General features: G+C 47.9%; 1 protein-coding gene across 2 annotated transcripts in view; it reads left to right on the top strand.

The window, feature by feature from the left end:
• Positions 1-15,432, top strand: part of FAT2 (FAT atypical cadherin 2) — a 68,773-nt gene extending 53,341 nt beyond the window's left edge. Inside the window, exons 19-24 of one of the 2 annotated variants that reach the window (XM_015565630.1) lie at positions 2,104-2,914; positions 6,177-6,322; positions 9,635-10,076; positions 11,045-11,162; positions 13,084-13,385; positions 14,565-15,432. In XM_015565630.1, coding sequence (XP_015421116.1) covers positions 2,104-2,914; positions 6,177-6,322; positions 9,635-10,076; positions 11,045-11,162; positions 13,084-13,385; positions 14,565-15,097 — 2,352 coding nt within the window. In that variant the 3' untranslated portion in view covers positions 15,098-15,432. Of the gene's footprint in view, positions 1-2,103; positions 2,915-6,176; positions 6,323-9,634; positions 10,077-11,044; positions 11,163-13,083; positions 13,533-14,564 lie in introns of both variants that reach the window. The other variant, XM_015565629.1, reaches the window with a different exon arrangement.
• The last annotated feature ends 9,988 nt before the right edge of the window (positions 15,433-25,420 follow it).

Raw genomic sequence — 25,420 nt, 5'->3', positions numbered from 1 at the left:
TTGACACCAGGTGAAAAATCAAACTGTCCTGGGCAAACAAGGAAGTATAATCATCCTAATTACAACCCTTGACAATACTTTTAGATGCCAATCTAAGTGCAGTGAGAAGTGGTTGAAGGGTCTCAAACAGGGAAGTGACCCATCTTGTGTCTCAGGAGTTATTTTTGCAGCTCTAGAACAGGGGCAGGGAGCATCTGGCCCATGAGCCATATAAGGCCCAAGAAATCATTTGGTCTGGCCCTGCCAAGACATTAGGGGTGAGTTATTAAATGTTTGACCAAATAGAGCAGGCTAATTTTTAAGTTGATAATTTTGTATGGCCTGAGGATGATGTTATAAATATCCAAATGGCCCTTGGCAGAAAAAAAGATTACCCACCCCTGTCTAGAAAGAGCAAATGAAGGGGGCAAGAGTGGTTGAAGGATAACAATGAGAAGTCACTGTTATAGTGGAGATAGTGGTGCTGAGACCTTGAGATGAAGTGGATAGATTTGGGACAAGTTTTGCATGGAAATAAACATGAGTTGGTGAAGGGCTGGATATGGGGAGAGAGAGAAAAGAGAAGCATCAGGGATGAGTTCCAGGTTCTTGGCTCCATGAAGACTGGGTGGTTGGGCCACTTCTGAGACGGGAGAGACTGTGGGGGATGGGAGAAGTACGTGCCTATGGGGTAAAATGAGGGCTCTGTTTTGTGCATGTTACTTTTTAGGTGTCCAGGAGACATCTAAATGGAGGTGTGCAAAAGGTAATTGGGAGTTGGAGTCTGTAGATCAGAGGACAGGTGTGGGCTAATGTAGAGGATGCTCAAAGCCAAGGGCATGGACGTGATTGACCTCTGTATCTTGGCCCAGATAAATCTCTCAGTAATGATTGGCAGCATCACTATTTCTTTGACTTGTCTTGCATCTCCACTCCATTGACTGGGAGGCACTATAAGCCATCAAAGAAGCAGGCTATGGACACAGCAGGAGTTCATATTCTGCTCTGGCCTTATCTGCTGTATGGCTTTATATATAATACTTGGTAGTAGTACTGTTGTTGCTAGCATTGGAGTGCAAGTGGACTAGATATTACTGTAAGGAAAATTGGAGAACCTTGTTGATAATTGAGAAAAATGATAATGTTGCTGAGGAGAGGAAGGAAAATTTCATCTTTGCTAAGTCTGGGTAAAAAGTTGCAGGGACAGCTTGGTAACATGTGAAAGGAAAATGCATTTTTTTATTTACATTCTTTTCCTTGAGGTCATGTCACCGCCTTGCTTAAAACCTTCAATAGCTTTTCATGGCTCTGACATAAAATGCTACCTTGTGCTCCTCTGCCCATCAGTGACCAGGTCCCTGCTTTTCTCTCTCTCACCTTGTCTTCTGCTCTGCCCACTCCTCTGGCAACAGTGGCCCCTTGCTGTTTTGTTAAGCACACCACATTCTTTCCTACCAGAGAGTCGTTCCCTGTCCATCGCCTCTTGTCCTCCCCTCTTCTCATCCCTCAGGATTCAGCTCAAGTTTCACCTCTTCCAAGAAGAGACACCTTCTCTTTCACCTGGTCTTTCAATCTTCAGATGTCTCTGTCACTTCGCTCTGTTTATTTCCTCCATAGTATTTTATCCAAGAGTGACATCCTCTGGTTTATTTGGCAACTTACTTATTGCTCTTTTCTTCTGATCACAGCAGAGGGCCTGGCCCATAGAAGGCACTCAACAATTGCTCGCCCCAACCCTGAGCCCAATCACAGAGTAAAAGGGAATCCCAGAGAAAAGCTCCTGAGGCTGATGGGGGCCATGAGGAATGCACACTGGAATCGCTAAGAGACCTTTGATGACTCACTTAGACAATGAGAGAAGTTCAAGAGGAAGAAGGTGGATCATGTGGCTGGAAGGGTTGAGGGAGAGGCTCAGAGCAGTGACCAATGAGGAATTCGAGTTTAGTTTTACTGTGTGGTGCAGGATGTAACTCCCTCCACAAAACCTTCAGTGCTAATATTTTCTTACTCAGAGGTGACAGCATGCTGAGGCTGCCTCAAGCAGAGAGACGTGATTCCCCATGGAGGCAGGCAGCCTGTTGGGGCCACAGTCCTATGGTAATGCTGTGCTTCCCTCGCCCACAGGTATCAGACAGTGGCATCCCGCCCCTTTCATCTTCCACATCTGTTAGAGTCCACGTCACGGAGCAGAGCTACTACCCACCCTCCGCCCTCCCATTGGAGATCTTCATCACCATCGGGGAGGAGGAGTTCCAGGGCGGCATGGTGGGCAAAATCCATGCCACAGACCGAGACCCACAGGACACGCTGACGTACAGCCTGGCAAAAGAGGAGACCCTGGGCAGGCGCTTCTCAGTGGGTGCGTCCGATGGCAAGATCATCGCTGCCCAGGGACTGCCTCAGGGTCGCTACGCATTCAATGTCACAGTCAGTGATGGGACCTTCACCACCACTGCTGGGGTCCACGTCCACGTGTGGCACGTGGGGCAGGTGACTCTGCAGCAGAGCATGTGGATGGGCTTCTACCAGGTCACCCCAGAGGAGCTGGTGAGCGACCACTGGAGGAACCTGCAGAGGTTCCTCAGCAACAAGCTGGACATCAAAAAAGCCAACATCCACCTGGCCAGCCTTCAGCCTGCAGAGGCCACGGCCGGGGTGGATGTGCTTCTGGTCTTTGAGGGGCATTCTGGAGCCTTCCACAAGCTGCAGGAGCTGGCAACCGTCATCGCTCACTCAGCCAAGGAGATGGAGCACTCAGTGGGAATTCAGATGAGGTCAGCCATGCCTGTGGTGCCCTGCCAGGGGCCAAGCTGCCAGCGTCAAATCTGCCAAGAGACGGTGCACCTGGACCCCAGGGTGGGGCCCACGTACAGCACAGCCAGGCTCAGCATCCTAACCCCACGGCACCGCCTGGAGGGGAACTGCACCTGCAATGGTAAGGAACGGACCTTCCCCAGGGCAGCCAGCACTGCGGGCTCCACTAGCCTGACACCAGGGCTGGAGAGCCCAGGGAGGGTCTGTGGGAGACCAAGAGGGGAGCTTTAATAGGGCTAAAGACCAGGGACCACCAGAAGGCAGGTGTGGCCTCACAAACTCTAGTCACAGGATAGCACCCTATTCCTGGCCACTTTTTGGAATTTTGAAGATAATGGTAATACAAGAGGCAGTTTAGCATCATTGTTAAGAGCATAGACTCTGGTATCAAGCTCCCTGGGGTTCAAATCTCAGCTCTGCCACTTGCTAGCCATGTGACCTTAAGAAAACTACTTAACCTCTCTGTACCTTAGGACTGTTATGGAAATTAAATAGCAAGTGTTTGCTTAGAAAAGCTCCTGATACAGAAAGTGGTCAATAAACAACAGTTCCTAATACTACTACTGTTATTACTGTAGCCTGATGGTTACAACTTCAAGGTTTAGACTAGATGGCTCAGGTTCAAGCCCCAGCTTTATCACTTACTAGCTGTGTAACCTTGGGGGTTTATTAAAATCCTCTGGGCTTTAGTTTCTCATCCATAAAATAATGAAAATATCATCATCTGCCTCCTTGAGTTGGTTTGGGGAATAAATTACTTATGAATATAAAAGCACTTAAACCCTGGCTGCCCATTATGAGCACCGCATGAATGGCAGCTGTCATTCAGTGTAGCAGTTGTTGCTATAAGTCAGCGGTTCTCAACCTGTGGGTCGCGACCCCTTTGGCGGTCGAACGACCCTTTCACAGGGGTTGCCTAAGACCATCCTGCATATCAGATATTTACATGACGATTCATAACAGTAGCAACATTACAGTTATGAAGTAGCAACGAAAATAATTTTATGGTTGGATCACAACATGGGGAATTGTTTTTAAAGGGCCAGAAGGTTGAGAACCACTGCTATTATAAGTATTCTGCTATGTGCCAAGCTCTTTGTAGGTTACCCAAACTCAGTATCACCACAACCCTAAAGCGGGGTCATAGCTCCATCTACAGTTGGAACTGAAGGATGGGGACTATATTATACTCGAGGCCCGATGCATGAAATTCGTGCAAGAGTAGGCCTTCCTTTCCCTGGCTGCTGGCACCGGCTTCCCTCTGGCACCCGGGACCCAGGCTTCCCTCGCAGCTCTGGCTTCGTCCAGAAGGATGTCCAATCTAATTAGCATATTATGCTTTTTTTATTATAGACTGGTTTGCCTGAAACTGTAGCCTCCAACAGACTGGTTATTCAAGTACCTGTGCACCCACTCTAAAGCTTGAGCTCTTTGCCCAGATTTTCGGGAACTCAGTTTTCTGATGGGCTTCACCCAGTGCCCTGGCATTAAGACCAATGCTGCCAGCTCACATCGCCCCCTCCTGGCATGGCCTACCCTCCATGGGTCCACCTGGTTTGCATTAGGGAATTCTTTCTCAGATGTGTGCACTTTCTCTGGGTCCACTAGGTGAGCTACTCTTGGGGTGGGGGGTTCCCTTCTGTGTCCCTTGCCCCAGAGTGGGTTGCAGGGAAAGTGATGGCTGAAGCTTCTCTCTGGACCATCTGGCATCAGAGAGCAGAGGTTCTAAAAGTAAAGATTGTACAAGTTCACCCAGGGAGTGTGTTTTTAAAGAGACCTGCTCCTGGTGTCACCTCCAGACTCTTGGGTGAGGCCTGGCATTGGCATTTTGTGTGTGTGTTTTTGTTGCTGTTGTTCTTTTTGGTCATTGTTGCTGTTTTTCATGGCATTGCCATTTTTAACCTGCACCTCAGTCGATGCCGAAGCCAGTGGTCCAAGGGCTGCACTTAAAGAAATACTAGATGGGCTGGCTCACACATCACCAGAATCACTTGGACAGAAGTTTTAGGTGATTTAAAAAAAATCTTATGGAAATAGGACATACAGAAGGATCCTTGTGTCATAAGTGTACAGCTCAGCAAGTTTTCACAAGCCAAATACACTGGTGTAACCAGAACCTAGATCAAGAGTCAGAACATGACCAGCACAGAAACCTCCCCTGGCCTCTCTTCCAGTCGCTGCAGCCATCCTGGGGAGAGATTGAAAACACAGACTCCCGCGTGCCAGCAGCACCACTGCGCGTACTCTCCGAGGGGGGAGCCTGGCATTCCGTATTTTAAAAGACTCCAGTTGAGGCTGATATTCAGCCAGGTTTGGGAATTCCTGACCTAGATTACCTTCAATATCCCATCCAATAATGAGCTACCACAATGGAACTGCCAGCATCAGAGAGGATTAGCCCTACAGTACAATGGCCTCTTAGGATTTTATAATCCCGCATGCCTCAGGCTTTTGGGTTCTTCCTTCTCCTTTGGGCCTTGTTCCCTCTTCAACAATTCCTCTTCCCTAAGTCTCAGGGTCTGTATCACTAACCCCTTCCCCTGACAACGATAAGCTTATTCACAGGGAATTGATATCTGAACTCAGTTCTTGGGAGGGTGGAGTTTAAAAAGTCTCAGGAGGGCAGTGCTGAAGATTGCACAGCGTTTCCCAAAGGGGGTTCCACAGAATGTAGCTGCCAAGGGCTATGGATAGGTGGTCCACATAAGAGGGTCCCATGGCCAGATGAGCTTGAGAAATCAAGTGTGGGTGAAAGTTCAGACTCCTGTGCAACTGCATATCAGCAATTCTGCAGGGTTTGGAGTATGCAGGACTTCAGAGAAGTTCTAACCACGCGATCTATCACTTCCTTTATCACAGTGTCTCCTGGCCTCGCAATGGCATTTCATTTGGGAAGTGCCTACCCAAATGGTTACACTCCTAATGAGGGAGATCTCTTGAGGCAAAAAAGAAACAAAACCAAAAACACCATTATGGTGTTCCTGAAATCTAACAGATATGCAAAGTCCTCTCCAATTCTACTTCCTTCTTCCCCAAGTGATATAGAAATGACACAGAAACTATATAGAATAGAAATTTTTATTTCCACACATTTGAGTGATTATATTTCTGCCTTGATTCCTGCTTTGTTAATGGTTTGAGCTCACAGTTTCTCACCCAGGCTGGCACCCAAGGCAAATGTTCCTGGTGCCAAAGGAGGGTGTGCAGGGTGATGTACCTTATCTTGCTGTGTGACCCAGGACAAGTAACCCCCAGCCTCGTTTCTCCATCTATTAAATAAGCAATGACTCTGCTGGCCGCCCAAGGGTTGGATGAGGCAATCAGTGCCAGGGCTCCATGGGGACCATTTTACATGGAGGTGACACCTCTGGTTGCTTTCACAGGTACTGCTGCAAGGTTCAGCGGTCAGAGCTTCGGGCGGTACAGTCTCCCAGAGGCTCAGAACTGGCACATCCGTTTCCGTCTGAAAACACACCAGTCACAGGCCATTCTCCTGTTCAGCAATGGCACAGTGTATGTCTCCCTGAAGGTAAGGCACCGGCGTCATGGGAATGTGCCAGGCTGGGAGGTGGGGGCAGCATGAGCATGGCCAAGAAGGCCAATTTCTGCAAAGAAATCCCTGACTATTGTGTTAGGACACGAGATTTTCCAGTCATGATGGCCAAAGCCACCCCACCTAGATATATGTCCAAATACAACAACAGAGGTCGGGCTGTTCTAGGGGTTAACAGAGAGTCTCTGAAGATAGAGAGATGGGTGTGGCCACCTAGCCCTGGTGCTTTTATCACCTTTGCTGAGTAATAGAACAGTGTTTACCACTGGGTGCTCAAGATGGCAAACACAGATTACATTACATGGGAGAAAATGAGTTTCTTTTCTAATGGTCTTTCAGTCCTTCTGCTTACGTCATCTAGAACATCTCAGTTTACCTTCCTGATTTTAACACCTCTAGCACACATTTCAGTCTCCCACTCTGACAAAGAGAAACAGATTTGGGCTAGTTAGAATTTAATTCATCCAATAAATATTGACTGAGCATCTGCTATGTGACAGGCTCTGTTCTAGGTGTTTGGGTCTCATCAGTGAATAAGACCAAAAAAAAAAAAACACCCCCCAAAAAACCAAACCAAACCTTTAGAACTTTCATCCTATGGGGCAGACTGACAATAACCCTAATAACTCAGAAAATTATAGAGTTTGTCCAAATGTGATAAGTGCTTTGGGTTAAAGGGGGGGAAAGGTGAAGGGAAATCGGGAGTATGGGGAGTTACAATTTTAAATAAAGTGGTTAGGAAAGGCTTCATTGAGGTGGTAATTGAACAATAACATGAAGGGGGCGAGGGAGTTAGCTTAGGCAGCTGGGGGAACAGCATTCTAAATCGAAGGTATAGTAATTGGCAGGAGATTCCTTACATGCTTAAGGCACAAGCCCGAGGTCTGTACAGCTTGACGGAAGTGAGCAAATACGACAGTAGTAGGAGGAGTTGAGGTCAGCAATGTAATGAAATGGGGGCAGATCTATAAAGGTCGCACAGGCCATTGAAGGACTTTGGCTTTTATTCTGAGTAAGATGGAGGACCTCAGGAGGTTTTGAGCAGAGAATTAACATATGCAGAAAGGATCCTCATGGCTACTGTGCAAAGAATAGACCTGGGAAGGACAAGGCCAGAAGCAGAGAGACCCAGCCAAAGAAGCAATAATTCAGGTGAGAGACGACGGCGGTTTAGATCAGGGCAGTGACAGTGGAACTGGGAAGAAGAGGTCAGACTCTGGATAGATTTTGAAGGTAAAACCAACAGGATTTCCAGATGAATTGAATAAGGGCTGGGAGAGGAAGCAAGGAGTAAGATTTTGGCCTGAGCAACTAGAAGGGATAGAGTTGCCGCCAACAGACCCGGGGAAGAATATTGGTAAAACAGGTTTGGGGGGAAGATCCAGAGTTCAGTTTTGGACATGTAAGTTTGAAATGCCTATTAGACCTCCAAGTGGAGCTGGATAAACAAGTCTAGTGCTTGTGAGAAAGGTCTGGGCTGGAGATGAAGATCACTAAGGAGTGTAGATTAAAAAGAGAGTAGACCAGAGACACTCTAACACTGAGATGTAGGGGGAAGAGGAGCATCCAACAAAGGAGACTGAAAAGGAGCAACCAATGACGGTGAAGGAAAACCAAGACAGTATTGTATCCAGGAAACCAAATGAAGACCATGTATCAAGAAGGAAGGAGTGATCAGCTGGGTGATATGCTGCTGAGAGGTCAGCTAAGATGGGAACCATGTGATTATGAGTGTCTTTAAGTCCCCATCTGATTTGTAGAATAAGAATGAGGAGGGAGGCATTAGGGATCTGAGGAGAGAGACGTTGTAAAAATAGGCACATGGGAGAGTAAATGGACTAAGGAAGATAGTACAACTATTGAGCAGCATGAAGGGCTCATTGGAGACTCATGGTCATGAAATTAAAGGGAGACCAATAAGTAAGCCTGTGTGTTTCTCTCCAACCAAATTCAGCTCCATGATGATCATACAGAATAAGGGAAGAGTTGAGTTTTACCAATTTGTGGGTTTGCCAATCGAGTTCTACCAAGTGAGAGAGGGACAGGACAGCTGGAGGAGGAGAGGAATGATGGCTTTGCTGAGGAGGAGAGAGACAGTGAAAAGATGGTGGGATCAATGGATTTGTGGTCCTGAGTAAAGTCAAAGGAGTGATTTAAGGACAGTGTTTTGAGTTGTACTTACTTTGTCATTCTATTTTTCTATTTACTGTATATAAGTTTCCTTTTTAAGGAAATAATGGTATAGGCAGTGTTGAATCAGGGAAAAAATCAGGAAGGTGATGTATAAATGGCTAACTCCTGAAAACACTGGGTTGTATCTTTAAATTTCACCCAGAAAAAGCACTCCCTACCCTACAGTGACCAGAAAAAGATTTGACCACAAATCAACCAACTTCATAGGATGAGGTGAACTAAAATGTTTTAATCCAGTGGGATTTCAGATTTTTTTGATTTTGGGACTTTTCACTCTCTTTAAAATGACTGAAGACCCTAAGGAAGTTTTGTTTATATGGGTTATATGTAGCCATCGATGTTTCCAATATTAGAAATTAAAACTGACAAATGTTAAAATCTTTATTTGCGAATTCATTTAAAACCAAGGAAGTCATTACATGTTCACATAAAAACCATACATTTAAAAAATAATTACATTTCCCAAAAAAAATAAAAAAGGAGCAGTGTTTTATAATCCTCTCTGATGTCTGGCTTAATAGAAGACAGCTGGGTTTTCATATTTACTTCTGCCTTCGTCTGCTGTGATAGCACATATCAGAAATCTCCACTGTACATCTGTGAGAGTAAAAAGGGCAAATAATGTCTTAGGATTATTATTAAAGTAGTTTCCATTTGCAGAGCTCCTGAATAGATCTTGGAGACACTTCAAGAACTGCTGAACTGTTGTGTAAGGCAGTGGGAGTGAGAGGGGGGTTTGGTATCCTTGAAGGCCAATGTTTAGGAATGCAGAACACTGGAGAGGCCTGTGAACAAGAAACCAAAAGACAGCAAGGTATCTCTGGGTCTGTTTCCTCATCTGTGAAGTAGAGATGTTGTCCCTGCCCAGGCCATCCCATGGAGTGCAGTGAGGGAAAAATAAAACCAGAGTCAGAAGAGCATTTTGAAGGTTTTTATTCTCTACAAACACAAAACTAAAACTGCCTTAAAAATCACCAGACACTACCCCTCCCATCCCTGAAAATACAACCAGCATGCTTTGCCTGGCAGCCTGTTGCAGGGCTTTCTATAAGGACTCCGTGGCTTTGCTGATGGCCATCTGGGTTTCCTTTGCAGCTGGTCCATGGAGTGCTCCAGCTGGAATACAGTTGCCCACATGGTTTCAATGGAACGCTTTCCTCCTGGCCCCATGTGAATGATGGCAAGTGGCACTCAGTTCTGGTGAAGGAGACGGACACGTCCACTCGGCTGTTGGTTGACAGCTCAGGCAACGGCTCCCTTGTGCTCCCAGAGAACTGCCAGGGCCTGAGGCCCAAAAGAGACCTTTTTCTAGGCGGCTTTGTCCTCTCTCACTCTCCCCTGAACGTCTCCCAGGGCTTTGAAGGCTGCCTCGATGAGGTCATGATCAATGGACAGGCACTGGAGCTGATGGCCCATGACAAGAAGGTGGCAGGCTTGCTGGAGAGGCAGGACCTCACCCAGTGCTGCGCCCACAGCAAAGACTGCAGCCAGAACCCGTGTCTCAACGGCGGGAAGTGCTCACAGGCCCTCGGGACAGGTAATCACTTTGTATTTTCTGGCTTATTCACCAATAGTTAAAACAGGTATTTTCAATAACTTTTAGCTGATTGAGTAGCTAAGGCCCATGAAGACACAGTATCCTGTTCTAATTCACCCAACTATTCAGTAGCAGGGACACAGCTGCAGATCTGAGCACTTCACTTTTTTGCTTGGAGCCTTGCAATGTCTTCCCCCTGCTGTTCGATAGAGTCCCAATTCCTAATTCCTGCATATGGTTCATACCTCCCATGCACTGACCCCTCCCACTCCCCCCTTTTTCAGCAGGCTTGCCCACCTTAGCATCATTTTAATTCCTGGGACTTGCCACACCCTCCGCTCTAAGCCTTTACACACATTCTCCTCTGCCTGAAACACCTTCCGCTTTGCACCTCTATCTTTCTGCCTGGCTAATCTTTACTCATCATGCAGGTCTCAAATGAAATAGTGTCTGCTCCGGGAAACCTCCCCCAACACTTCCCTTCAATAAACTATTTTTTATGATAATTACTATTAGTATTGATCCCAATTTTGCCACTTACTGGCTGTGTGGCCTTAAGCAAATGCCATACATTCTCTGTGCCTCATTTCCTCACCTGCCATCCGCTTGTACCTTCCCCTGTTGAGAAGGATAACAGAAAACAATCTTGGAGATGTCGTGAGGGTCAAATAAGCTCATCCATGAAGAGTCTTACTTATAATCAGTGTTGTCTGGGTAAATGAGGAGGATAGGCAGTATTCTTGAGATGCCCACTCTCTGCAGGACTATAAGCTGTTGAGGGCCGGGATCAAGTCTCCTTGACTAGCAGGGCATCAGTGGTCAAGATGGTGTTTGGCCCTCAATAAATAAATGTGCACACGGGTGCCTGCAGACATGCTGAGGCCTCCCCACGTCCCAGAGGGCCTCTCCACCTGGAGGCCTGACTGCCAGGCCAGTGTACTCTCTCACCTCCCTTCCCTTCTTCCCAGGCTATTTCTGCAAGTGTCCCCCACAGTTCTCTGGGAAACACTGTGAACAGAGAAAGAACTGCACTTTGACACCTTGCCCGGAGAATGGAAACTGCAGCTCCTCCCCTGAAGGAGAAAGGTAAGCACGGGAGAGGCCTCCTGCCACTGGCTCCTCACCCTGGATTTGGCGCCATTAGGAAATGAGCTCTGCTCTCTGAACTCTAGGGAGGCCGATGGGAGGCAAGAGGCTGAGTGCTCCGGGACCTGGCTTCTCCCTCCGACCACCTGCAGCAGAGCCTCTGGGAGAGGGAGGTGCTTGTTAATATTTCCCAGGCCCTATCTGAACCTGCTGAATCAGACTCCCCAGGCTGGGGCCCAGGACCCTGCACTCCTAACCAGCTCCTCAGCCGGCTCTATCTTTGATAAAGTCTGGAAATAGCTCATGCTCTCAGTCTTTTGCTCTGGACTGTGACTTCCCAGAAGTGACCTGGAGACAATGACCACTTGGTAGAGGTACTGCTGTGATCTCAAACCCCACTGCCAGCCACCTATACCTCGTATTATGCTGGCTTGGGGGAGAAGGTAGAGAGGTTGCAAGAGAAGGCGAATCAGCTAAGAATCCTAGAGGTCAGAGGCTTTGGCAATCTGGTTTTATGGCTTCCCAACTTTTGAGCCTTTAAAAAATCATGAGTGAGACTGATGAAAAATGTACATTCCTAGACCAATTAAATCGGAATCTCCATGGAATGAAACCTGGGATTCTACATTTTTTTTTTTTTTTTTTTTACAAACTCCCAAGGGAGCCCCTGCTGTCAGCCTGTTCATAAGGAAGCCACTAATTTTACAGATGGGGAAACCGAGGCCCAGAGAAGGAAAGGGCTTACCCAACATCCTCCTGTGTGTTTATAACCCAAGTCCTCTTTCTTGGCAACTGACAATTCCAACCCCACTTCACTTGCTGCTCTGCAGTACACAATGCTCTCCAGCCGGCAGGTGTGTTGGGAGAACACTCCCTGGCTGACAGTGGTGTTTGCATTTTAACAGAGGAACTTGGGGAGGACAACATTAAACCCCAAAGGGTAGTTTCAGGTACTGGGGGATGTTCGGGATCAGGTGGAATGGAGGGAGCCTCTCCCAATGTCCCTTCAAAAGTGGACAAAGCCAGCCATAGATGTCTCCTTAGAGCCTTCCACCATGGAACACTAAGCTGAAGGTGACCTGAGAGGTCGTATAGTTCCAGGTGCTCTCTCTGAGAAGCTGCCCAGTGTAAGGTCTGTGCAGAGCCACGCTGGGTCCCTTTGACCTGGTGGTGATGCCCGGCTGGCATTGCTGGGTAACTGCTGACTTGATTTGGGACCCTGATATTATTGCTGGAGGACAGCTAGGTATGTTGGCTGCCTCTATCGCCATATATGGTTGGAAATTGGACCATATTGGTGAAGAGTATATCCAATGTCGAGATCTCGTGGGTGAAAATAATGGATGTGCTCAGAGTCCAGATCCAGCCGGTCATAAATGAGGGTATAGCTGAGTCCTATGTGTTATTGGTAGAGGATGGAAAGTTCTGAAGTTGATTTGTTGGTATGTTTGATAATTATCTTTTTAAAAAACTGTTTTAAAATTGATTTTTAGATAGAGTGAAAGGGGGAGGAAGAGGGAGAGAGACAGGAACATTGCTGACAGAGAAACATCGATTGGCTGCCTTCTGCATAGACCCAACAGGAATTGAGCCTTGCAACCGTGTATGTGCCCTGACCGAGAATTTAACCAGCGACCTCTTGGTGCATGGGTCGACACTCAACCACATAGCCAGAGCCCTTAGCCTTGGGGACTGGTGGAATGGAGTAGCAGACCTAAGCACTTCACTACCTCAGGCACAGGGGTTTTGGCCACCATTCAGTTCATGCTGTAGGTATGGGGTGTGAAGGGGTGTGGGGTTTTTTTTGGTGGAAAATTGGAGAGGATAGGCTTGAGTGTAGGGTTTCCATCCACTGATCTTTGTAAGAGGGGAGAGGGAAAGGGCAGTGTCTCAGCCCCTTCCTACTTTTCTGTCTCTACAGGTGTGAACAGGCCTGCTCAGAAGGAGAATGCCTTAAAACCCCGATGATCAAAACGGGGGGCTGGGGTCAGCAGGAGTTTCTGATCGCCACAGGGGCCGTATTGTTCATTACTGCTCCCATCATTGGGCTTTTCCTCTACCGCCGCCATTGCAAGTCTCGCAAGCCAGTGGCCATGGAAGACCCAGACCTTTTGGCTAGGAGTGTTGGTGTTGACACCCAAGCCATGCCTGCCATCGAGCTCAACCCCCTGAGCACCAACTCCTGCAACAACGTGAACCAACTAGAGCCCAGCAAGACCTCAGGTCCAAATGAATTCGTCACTTTTGGACCCAGCTCTAAGCAGCAGCCAATAGTCTGCAGCGTGCCTCCCAGGCTCCCACCAGCTGCAGTCCCTCCCCGCTCTGACAACGAGTCCATCATTAAGAGGACCTGGTCAGGCGAGGAGATGGGTCAGTATAGCCAGAGCCCTTAGTCTTGGGGACTGGTGGAATGGAGTAGCAGACCTAAGCACTTCACTACCTCAGGCACAGGGGTTTTGGCCACCATTCAATTCATGCTCTAGGAATGGGGTGTGAAGGGGTGTGTTCAAGGTCACAGTGAACTAATGAACAGTAACAGAAGCCAGGTCTCTGGACTCAGACCCCATGGCTCATTCTGCTGCATCATGATCCACTCCTCTAAATTACAAGACACTCCATAGGCTCGATGTCCATGGCAGAAACCTATAGACTCCGGAAAGGAGTGGGTAGGATCCCTGGGTGAAAGGAGGCTTCTGCACATCTGTGCTCTTCTGGGAAGTGAAAGAGAAGCAGTCGCCCAAACTTCTGACTGCCCAATCTTAAGCCAGACCTAGCTGTCTGTGGGGAGCCATCTTTACCCCTTTCTTATCTTTTACTCAAAAGGAGGTGAATATGTAAGCGCTTTATCTTTCCTGGCTTATTCACCAATAGTTAAAACAGGTATTTTCACTAACTTTTTGCCAATTGAGTAGCGAGGACCCATAAAGGTGCAGTTCTAATTCACTCAACTATTCAGTAGCAGGGACACAGCTGGGACCAAGGATGCCTGGTCTCCAATCTTCCAAGGCACATCTCACGTAATCACCCTCTGTGATGTATGCCTCACAGGTACTCCGAACTATGTGTCTGTTTCCTTCAAATGAGGAAACGAAACCCACCAGTAAGACTTGGCAGGGAGCTCCTGCCTCTAGCACTGGGGGTGGGCTGCATGGATCCATCCATATTCTTCCCTTTTACATTGACCCTTTGATCAGTGGCACAGATTTGCAAAATGGGCTGGCTTTGGGTTAAACCTCTGGCCTTAACTTTGGCCCCATTGGATTCTAGATATCAACCTAAGCTGCAAGAGACAACATGTAGATGGGCCACATATCCACCACATGCTAAGTTATCAGTAGTAGCTGTCAGGCCAGCTGGAACCTTCACCAGGGAAATTCACTCTATCTTACTGTTCTCTTACAGTGTATCCAGGCGGAGCCACAGTCTGGCCCCCTACTTACTCCAGGAAGGAACACTGGGAATACCCCAACTCTGAAGTGACCCCGAGCCCTCTGCCACCGCCACCTCAGCACCACCAGAACCCAGCTGTGATGCCGGAGCCCAGTGCCCTCTATGGGGGTTTCCCCTTCCCACTGGAGGTGGAAAACAAGCGGGCACCCCTCCCACCCCGCTATAGCAACCAGAACCTGGAAGATCTGATGCCCCCGAGGTCCCCCAGTCCCCGGGAGCGCCTGCTGGCCCCCTGTCTCAATGAGTACACAGCCATCAGTTACTACCATTCACAGCTCCGGCAGGGAGGGGGAGGGCCATGCCTGGCAGAGGGGGGCTACAAGGGGGTAAGGATGCGCCTCAGCCGCGCCGGGCCCTCTTATGCCGACTGTGAGGTGGTGGGTGGGCTTCCCGCAGGCCGGGGCCAGCCCGAGGCACCCCCCAACTATGAGGGCTCTGATATGGTAGAGAGTGATTATGGGAGCTGTGAGGAGGTCATGTTCTAGCTGTCCTCAGAGGAAGGAAGGTGGGAGGCCAAGGACTTGGCACCTTCTTCCTGTCATAGAGAGTGAGTACAGTGTGGCTGGGAAAGTGGGAGGGAAGCCCCCATACCCATTCCAGGCTGCCATACATTGAAATGTGCTCTTCCAGAACCCCAGCTAGTCCCTGAGGATGGAGGGAAGCTGAGGGTAGGACTCGATAAACAGCACCAGGACCCCAGCAGAAAGGGGATGCACAGGGCAGTTATGCTGGAAAACCAGGAGAAGCCAACTCCTGAGATGGGCAAGAGGCAGTCAGTCTCTGATCTGCTGTCTCCCAGCGCCCAGGGAGGCAGGGCCTGAACTACTGGGTCAGACCTGTTGGGGCACATCCTTACACCTGCCCACAGCTCCATTTTGGAGGCAGAGGCAGGCTCATGCCCCACAGGCTATCACTACATCCACTAAAGAGATGAGGTCCCAGGGTCTCTGACCCTGGAGGGCCACAGGGTGTCCTCCTAGGGGCTGACAGGTGAGCAGAAGGCGAGCAGTCACCTATGCATCCTGCCTCATGCATATGTCCATTGCAGCATCTGCTCCATGTCAGGTGCTGTGCGAGGCATCGGGGATAAGATGGTGAGTGAGGGCAACAAGGGTACCTGAGGAGCATCACTATGGCCTCAGTCTCTTGGAGGTCCCACTCCTCTAATCCAGATTCCAACTAGGCAACTTGCCCCGCCTCTTTAAGTCACGTGACTTTCTACCAGCCAGGGACAGTCAGGATTCCTGCAGCCCTGGACTTTCTTCGTTAAAGAATTCAGACCTCATGGAACTCTGGGTTCTTCATCCCAAGTTTCTCAAGCACTTTGGGCCAAAGGCAGGAAGGCCATCATTCATCATTTTTTAAAAATTTTAGGCACTTTTCAACCTTGCTGTCTGGATGAGGGATTTTTCTTCCATAGACACAAGGAACTCAGAATGTCCATTCAGGGGAGGTTGGAGGCAGGGAGCCAGAAAGCAGGACACCCTGCCCTTGCCCCGCCATCTGAGAAGCCTGCCAATCTAAGTGTTACCTGCAGTGACTCAACCCTATGCATGGAGGGTCAATGTGGGCACATGTCTGCACATGTGGGCACTCATGTATAGTACGTTTGTACACATGTGTAGAGTGTATGTAGCCAGGAGTGGCAGTGACCAGAGAATTCTGGTGGTCTTGCTATTCCGCCCATCCCCCCGTCCCTTTCTCGGGTCCATTACGTTTTCATGTGTTGTTTCTGGAGACAAAAGTCAAAAGGAAGAGCAACAGAGACTCTCACCCCCAGAGTTGCTGCTTACAGCGAGACGGAGGCTGTGTGGGTGAGAGCGTGTTTGTGTGAGTGGTTTGTGACTGTGTGTGTGACTGTGAGTGTGAATGATGGTATGAATGGCCTTTTTTTTTTTTTTTAACAATAAAGTGTCTTTTTTACTGTTATTTTCTGTGTCATAAGGGTCTACAGGCCTTTCCAAGTTGAGCTTCACAGAATTTGGGAGCTGGAAGGGACCCTAGAAGTCATTAAACTGTGATCCCCAAATCTAGCAAAATGGCCAAAATAAAGACCCCTGAGCTCTAACTCAGACCTGCACAATTAGAACCTCTGGGGATGGGACCCAGGACAATACTTGGGGGAAAATGGCTCTAATGCTGAATCAAACAAGTTCACTAACCAGCTGGTTAGTGAAAGGCCCGGACCAGGCTCAGGACGGCCGACCCAGCTAGCACCCTCTGCACCACACGCACTGGTTGGGGAGAGGGGCTTACTGTCCTGGGTCTTGGGAAGCCAGGCACGGCCTGTCCCTCCTTTCCCCGAGCCTCAGTCAGCCTCTGGCCCCTGAGGCCCGCTGGATGTGAATGTCACCAGGCGACCGTGGTCCACACGAGCCTTATAGGTAACACTGAGACTGGAAAGCCCAGTCCCTGTCCTAAGGCTCCCTCTGCAGACGGTGGCTCTGGGGTCAGACAGGCTCAGTTCCAAACCTGTTCTGCCACATCCTAACGGGCAGGTATGACTTGCCTCTCGTTTTTCAGTAAAACTAAGATAATAAATGATAGTTACATCATAATACTATCCTGAGAAATAAAAGTAAAAAGTTTATAGCTGCATAAACCATAAATGGTGATTATTATGCTAAGATATAATACCAAGTAATACACAGGTAGAAGTAACTTCTCAGAACTGTGCAGGAAATCACAAATAATCTAGTCCAGTGTTGCCTAAACTGTTGTTGTGCTTACCACTTTCATGATTTTTGCCCTGATAGAATACCACCTGTACTATTATTTACTTAATATTTTTATTTTAGATTTTTAAACTTTTTACTCACTTTAAAACGATAATACCCATAAGCTAAAGGATTTTAAAGTTACTATTTCTACTAGCACACATGAAAATACACGATTCAGATTTTTAAAAAATGATTGTCCAGGGAGCCCCTAAATCATCGTTGGGAAACACTGATCTCGTCCATTTCCATTCCCAATATTCCTCTCCCCAAGGCCCACAGAGGAGGAGGTGCTTGACCGAGGTCTCGCAGCTAGAACTTCACAGGGATGAGACCCACATTCAGGTGCAACACCCAACCTCGGGACCTCCCTACAGAACCACTGGCTCAGCCTGTCCACCCAGCCCACCTCTCCCAGGAACCAGGCCCCTAGACGCCAGAGCCTGCACCTTCATGGATCAGCCACCAGGGGGCTCTCTGAGATCAAGACCTAGCCCAACAGGTTGTGGAAGACCCAGAGATTTTCAGGGAAACCCTCCCAGTCAGGCCACTGGGGCTCTAAACCTGAGAATGACAGCGCTTAACAGTGGCAGAGAAAAACAGCGACCTGGGTCTCCTGACTTCCAGGATGGGTGATTTTGTAGTTCACCATATTCATCCTCACTACCACCTCTGACACTGGCTATATATCAGGCACCGTGCAAGCACTTGGCACGTCTTGTCTTATCTAATCCTCACAAAACCCCCATGAGGTAAGTACTGTCATCTCCATTTTATAGACGGAGGTGCAGCGCACACAGAAATTCAATAGCTTATAGCTTACATTGGTAACTGAAAGCGAGGCCACCCAGTTGATGAGTGACTGAGCCAGGATTCAATTCAGGGCTGCCTGACTCCAGACCCATGCCTTACATTTGGGTTCATTAAACAAATGATAAGTACAGGGCATTGAAGGATTGAGGAATAGAAGCAAGGACTGAGAGGGCTTAGTGCAGTGGCCCAAGAATGTCACTATAATTCTAGGTGGTATTACCCAGTGTCTGGATTTGGGAAGGTGGAGTCTGCTCAAACCTGGGGCTCAACCCCAGGCCACCCCTATAATCCTGGTTCAGTTCTGAGGCTGGACCTTAGGAGGGTCGCCAGGAAGGTGTAGGGGTCAGGGCAGGACTTACAACCAAGTCCTGTGAGGAAGGGCAGCTGGAATTCACCAGGACAGACAGCAAAGGGATATAAGACTGCTCCCCCAGGTGACGGTGGAGTGAGGATGGGACAGCACAACTGTGCCATCACATGGGGTTTCTCAAAGCCTTGTACAGAAGGCAAATATATCTTCCAGAAACCGAAGCAGTGCTGGAGGGAGACATGTGATGTCACGGTGGGGAGACTGAAGCCATGGCCAGAACCTCAAAAAAATCAGTATCTGGAGCACAAGAAGGGCAGAGACAAGGCCTTGGGTGGAAAACCACTCTCTTTTGGATGAAGATTATGGAGATTATAAAAGGTAGAGGCGGGTAGGGAGAAAGACATAGTTTATACAATTTTCAGATACAGAATGACTTGCTGTGGGCCCACAACTAATTCAATATAGAACAGTGGGCCCGTCTTCCTGACTTCCTTCACCACATGAGGAACTGGTGAAATGCCACCTCTGAGGACACTGGGCCCAGGTGCTCAGCAATAACCCACATTGCAGTGCCCACGGACAGGCTTTGGAGTCCTCAGACGTCGTCTGCCAGCTCCATCTTGAGGAGAGGCACAGGCTATCTCACCAAAGGAAGAACAGGAACTTTCTCACGGACCAGGCTGGAGAAAGATGAGCTTTAGAATCTTCTCAAGATTCCTCAACAAATCTATAGGTTGCACCGAAGGAAAGTGCTTCGACTGGCACAAAACTGAAAATGAATATAGTGATGTCAACTCCTTGCAGGCCATGCCACCATACTCCCTACTGAAACTACGCTGAATTTGGTAACCAACCAATTCCAGATACATGAGTATTCAGAGCAGCTTTACTTGCAATTGCCAGACCTAAAAACTATGTAAATCTCTTTCGATTGTGACTGGTTAAGCAAATTGTGGTACATCCATGTCATGGGATACAACTCAGCAATAAAAATGAACAAATAATTGATACAGGCAAGAACTTGGATAATCCTCAAGGAAATTGTATCTACTGAAAGAAGCCAATGTAAAGGAAACATACAGCATAATTCAATTTATATAACATTTGTGAAATAACATAAGAGATGAAGAATAGATTAGTGGTGCTGGGAGTTAGGAATGTGGGAGAGTGCAGAAGGTGAGTGTGTCTATAAAAGTGTAGAATGAGGAGTCTTGTGGGGATGAGAGTTAATCATCTTGATTGTAGGGGAGGAAGCTACACATGTGATAAATTGCTTAGAGCTACACACACACACATGCACACACACAAATGAGTGCAGATATAACTGGAAAAATCTGAATGAGCTCTATGGATTTCGCCAGTGTCCATTTCCTGATTTGGATAATGTACTACAGAAGAGGTGGGGGACCTTTTTTCTGTCAGTGGCCATCTGGATATTTATAACACCATTCATGGGCTATAAAAAATTATCAACTTAAAAACTAGCCTGTTATAGCCCTAGCCGGTTCCTCAGTGATTAGCAGCCGTGGGCAAACTACGGCCCGTGGGCTGGATCTGGCCCATTTGAAATGAATAAAAATATTGAAAAAAAAGACCATACCCTTTTATGTAATGATGTTTACTTTGAATTTATATTAGTTCACACAAACACTCCATCCATGCTTTTGTTCCGGCCCTCCGGTCCAGTTTAAGAACCCACTGTGGCCCTCGAGTCAAAAAGTTTGCCCACCCCTGGATTAGAGCATCAGCCCATGGACCAAAGGCTCATGGATTCAGTTGCAGGTTCAATCTAATCCTGGACGGGAGGCAAACAATTTCTCTCCCTGCTCTCTCTCTCTCTCTCTCTCTCTCTCTCTCTCTCTCCCCTCTCTCTTACCCGCCCCCCTCGGTAAGGGTTTAAAAATAAAAAGTAAAAACAGTTTATTTGTACACGTGTGTAATAGGCTGAGTCTAAGGAAGCCAGCCCACCTAGCAAAGAGCCCCATGTGTAGCTATGGTCCAAATTCAGTCCACTGTCACTCTAGTTTATGCCTCCAGCAGTGCAGTGGGCTTACCAGGATGGCCCTGGTTACCCAGAGGGAGGGATCACAACCAGAATGTGAGCAGAAATAAAAATGTAAAGAGGTAAACAATCTAAGGTCGAATGCTCTATCCAAAGGAAGTGAGCAAAACATGACAAACACACACACACACACACACACACACACACACACACACACACACACACACACGGGCGTGCGCGCGCGCCTAAGTAAAATTGCTCTAGTCTTGGTTTTCTTCAATTCAGCTAGGCACTTTATAACATCTAATCCTCACAACAATCCCTAAGGAGACCTCCCTGCTAAGGCTGCAAGAGGGGGAGGCAGCCAGGACCCTGGGAAGCGCTAGGGCTCTGTAATCACAGGGCTTGCATGTGTACCAGTTCTGCCACTTACTAGGCAGTGACCTCGAACAGTCACTGAATCTCTTTGACCCTCCAGTTCCAGTAATGATACTGATAAGTGAAAATGGTCATAACACATGCTCTACCTTCCTCTCTTGGGAAAGTGTTATACTTAACGGTGTCCCTTGAGGGCTCTGCCTTTTGAACAAATCTAACTCAGTAGCCAACAAAGATCAGTTTTCAGATCCTCTAAAGGTCAGTGAGATGGTCTTGTTTTTCTTCTTAAATGTGACAAAAAGAGAAGGGAAGTCATCTCTTCCACTGTCTTGAAATCAGTCCCCCAATTTTTTAAAATATATTTTATTGATTTTTTTACAGAGAGGAGGGGAGAGGGACAGAGAGTCAGAAACATCGATGAGAGAGAAACATCAATCAGCTGCCTCCCACACACTCCCCACTGGGAATGTGCCCACAACCAAGGCACATGCCCTTGACTGGAACTGAACCTGGGACCATCCAGTCCGTAGGCCAACACTCGATCCACTGAGCCAAACCAGCCAGGGCCAGTCCCCCAATTTTTAGAAAATTGGGTGTTACCTCTCATATCAGTCAGGGTGAGAGAGAGAGAGAGAGAGGGAGGGAGGGAGGGAGAGATTCAAGGAATTGACTTATGTGATTGTTGAGGCTGCTAAGTCAAAAGTTCATAGGGTAGGTTAGCAAGTTGAAAACTCTTGAGCAAAAACTGATGCTGTAGTCTTGAAGCAAATTTCTTCTACCTTAGTGAAATGTTTTGCCGTAAAGGTCCTTCAACTGATTAAAGGAGGCCCACCCACATTTTGAGGATAATACCTTTATTTAAAGGTGACTGATTGTAGATTTTAGCCACATCTACAAAATATCTTCACAGAAACACCTAGGTTAGTGTTTGAATGAATAACTGGGATTATTGAACGCTATAGCCTCGCCACACTGATGCATACAACTAACCATCACCCTGGTTTGTGTGATCCTATGATATGCAGAGGGGGGTTGAGAATTCCTACTCAAGTTTTTGGGAGAAGCAGAAGCAGACAGGAAGGGCAGGACTATCTAACAGGAAAATCACTACCTGGCCCCTTTTTGGGGAACTCTCAATTCCATAGATGGTTCTATTGTTCACACTACTCCCCAGATGAGCTCCATGAAATACACCAGAAACATTGTGACCTAGGATCAAGGGGATCTGAGTGACTTTTTTTTAAGTGAAAACAAAAACACAGACTCAACCTTCAAAAATAAAAAATAAAATTCATTTATTGAACAGGAAAAGTTTAACACATGATCCGTATGCAGAACCCCAAACAAGATCTTCTATTAGCTCCTGCATGATCCTCATCTCTGTACACACCATGTCGGAACACACATTCATGTAGACACACAACATACACAGTACTGTGTGGTTATCACGATCTGCTGGACGGTAGTTTTTCATACTCCTCCTATTCACACATCCACTGACACGTTTTACAATAGTCACATAATTTTATCATTTACTAAAATAAAATAGCTTCCCCAGTATCACCTTGATTTAAATAAAAGAACACAGACACCCTCCACCTTATTCCCCCCGCCCTCCTACCCCCCACCCTACACACACACTCTGATAACATTGTATCAGCACCATTTATGTCCCCTGGCCAGGGAATGACCCAGTGGTACAAAGAACAGGGAAGAAATGCAACAAACATGCTGTCAGAGCAAACAACCTTGCAGCCAGCAAGGCCAATTGCCTCAAAGTATCAACCATGATTTCAAAGACAAACCACACCATCTCTTCTTCCCCTAACAGTCTTGGAGATTTGTAATGTACTTTGGAAATTTTAATTCAAAGGCAGACTTGGAGCTGCCTAATTACCAGGTCGCGCCTCTTGTACTTTGTGTCTCCACTGTGAGGAACCAGCTTCACGTTCTGACCAGGGCCAGTGCTGGGGCCCGCTGATTAGCTATGAAATAAAACCCACCGATACAAACCCCCTTGCTGTGGATGGTGAACTGAGAGAGCTGTAAACAGACATTGAGATTTTGCACTTCAAAAAAACATGAGGCGAACATGTAGTGTTAGACAGAAGTGATATTCTACAATTTTGGGAGAAAATGGCAAGACTGGAATATGGGAATAGGGGGAAGATTTTCCTAACAGTTCTGTTTGGTGGGATCATCACTTTAAGACAACTGCTAATATTACAAATTTTACCTTTTGTGAAGGTAGAGAGTGAATAGTGAGCATCAGCCAGTGAAGGTGGCTGGGGAGGTGAGTGACAGAGAAGGAGGGCGGGCATAAGCTGCAGATTCTCAGCTATGACCTGCCATACATTCGCAGATATCTGGCCAGGGTTTGTGCAGATGAAGGAAGGGCTCCTAGTAGCCGGACAGCAGCACACTATAAGTAATGCCACTTGTAAATAATGACAACTCTAGGCAAATTGAATAGAAGATGCCAGGTCATGCGTTTCCCAGCAAGCACCTACATTTAAGGGGAGGTACACTGCCGACAGGGAGCTGGAAACGTGCTCCCAATAGTGGCGTTTGCAGGACAGAACAAGGGGCTCTGAGCAGCTACCTCTGAGCTAATAAAAATCTGGGACTGCATTGGGGGAGGGGCACAGAGCCTAACAGTATTGGGCCAGAAAATCCAGGATTCGCCTTTGGTTTGGCAGATGCGGCCTCACACTCCAGAAGCCTTAGCTCTGCTGCTCCTGATCAGACTGCTACTTATGCTGGAGCTTTTTACCAGCAAGGCACGGGAAGAGGCTGGGCAGCTGTTCCTAAGGAGCGGAGAGGAAGCCAAGGGCTCCTGCCTGCAGGAGGCCCACAGGCAGCAGAAGAGGAAGCTTCCCTCAGCTGGCCCAGAGGGTTGGTTCCAGAAGACGAGGAGGGGTCCCTCCCCCTGCCATCCTCTGGCTGACCCTTTTACTCAACACCTAATTGCAGTGCAAGTACACAACCGGAAAGGCCCACTGACGGGTTCGCCTTGCCTGGTCTTCTGAAGCAGCCATTCAACCAGGCTGTCAAAGCAGGAGCCAGGAAAGAGATCCCAGGAAAGAGATCAAACAGGGTGAAGGCCATGCCACAAAGCTTACAGAAGCCCCAAAGCTGGAGCCACCTCTCCTATACACCACCTTCTCTAGGTCAGGGACCCTGAGGCAATAGCCTGCATTGTGCTAAGACCAGGGGCCAGGGGACCTCAGTATTGTGCTATCCAGTCCTCGTGTCCCAGCATCACAGTCCCAGTGTCACTGCCCACCTGGACAGGGCTGCTTCCTGCAGCTCCCTGCATGCACAGAAGCCTCTATAGCAGCTGTGGGCAGGACACTCTCCTGGTACGCACCTTCTCACTGAAAACAGCTCTCAGGCCCACGGTGGGGAGACTGCTGGAGCCCAGGCTTGCAAACAGGATATGGCGATTCTTGAACCCACTTTGATAACCTCTAAGCTTGAAGCTTCAGAGGGCAGGGCCGCTGCCACCTCCAGTTAGAATCTTGGTCACGAGCACCTGTTAGTGATCACCAAAGAGCAGGAACAGTGGATGAAAAGTGTCATTACCCTAAGGGAGACCAAGACACCACTGATCTCATCTTCCTAAGTTAGGTAGCACAGGAGTCACTGCAATAAGAGTTTGGCTTTGGAGGAGAAAAGAAAGAAAAAACTGTGGCTGTAAAGGTGGGTCATAGCCCTTACGAGCTTTGGTGAAACACAAAAACAAGAACCCTGATAAAATTGTGCTGCTCTCCCAACTTTCAGGGTGAATGGTAGCTCCAAGTAAGGAAGCAAGAGCCTGGTGACAGGAGTGGACAGCAGGATCCTACCACATATGCATGAACACACACATACATAGACACAGCTCAAGAAGTGGTGTTAATGACCAATGCCCCCCCGAGAGACTTCTCACACCAAGAGGGAGGGGGCAGCCAAAAGCCAGGCCTTCTCTGCAGTTTGTTCCCAAATCTGAAGGCTGACCTTGAGGTGTGCCAACCCTGAGGGCATTTCTGATACTCGGGGGGAGGGACAGGAGTCACAATTAGTGTTTAGAACACAGGAGACCAAAATCCCAAGCAAGTGGTTCCTTTAGAGTCCAGGTCAAAAAGGCAGCCAGGACGGGACAGCGTCTGCCCTATCCCCCGCTGACTGTAAACAACCAAGCACCGCACTTAGTGTCAGACCAGCTGCTGTCAATTCTCTGAACTTAATTTCACACTCTCTGTGCACAATGACCTCATCGTCTCATCCATGGCAACAATGTGGGTGTCTTCCCAGCATGACAGCAACTGAATGCTGCCATGCTGTTTGCATGGCAGGAGCTGAGGCTCAAAAACAGGCCTGAATGCACAAAACAAACCATTTTATAAGCCTCCGTGGGCAGAAACATACCCCACCTGGCAGTCCTTAAGACTGGCCTCGTGCATTGGCAAGTATTTCCCGAGTCCTTCATGTCTTCTCAGTATGAAATCAGGCTGGCCGATGGGAGGCAAAGTCCATGCCTCCCACAGAGGTTCACATTCAGATGATCCTGATTAAAACCTTAGGAGTGCTCAGCCACGTGTGCTGA

The sequence above is a fragment of the Myotis davidii genome, unplaced genomic scaffold (assembly GCF_000327345.1).
Source record: "Myotis davidii unplaced genomic scaffold, ASM32734v1 scaffold18, whole genome shotgun sequence".
In the NCBI taxonomy this organism is placed as follows: Eukaryota; Metazoa; Chordata; class Mammalia; order Chiroptera; family Vespertilionidae; genus Myotis; species Myotis davidii.
Note: the sequence above shows the minus strand (reverse complement) of the source record. Positions and strands in the feature narration are given on the sequence as shown.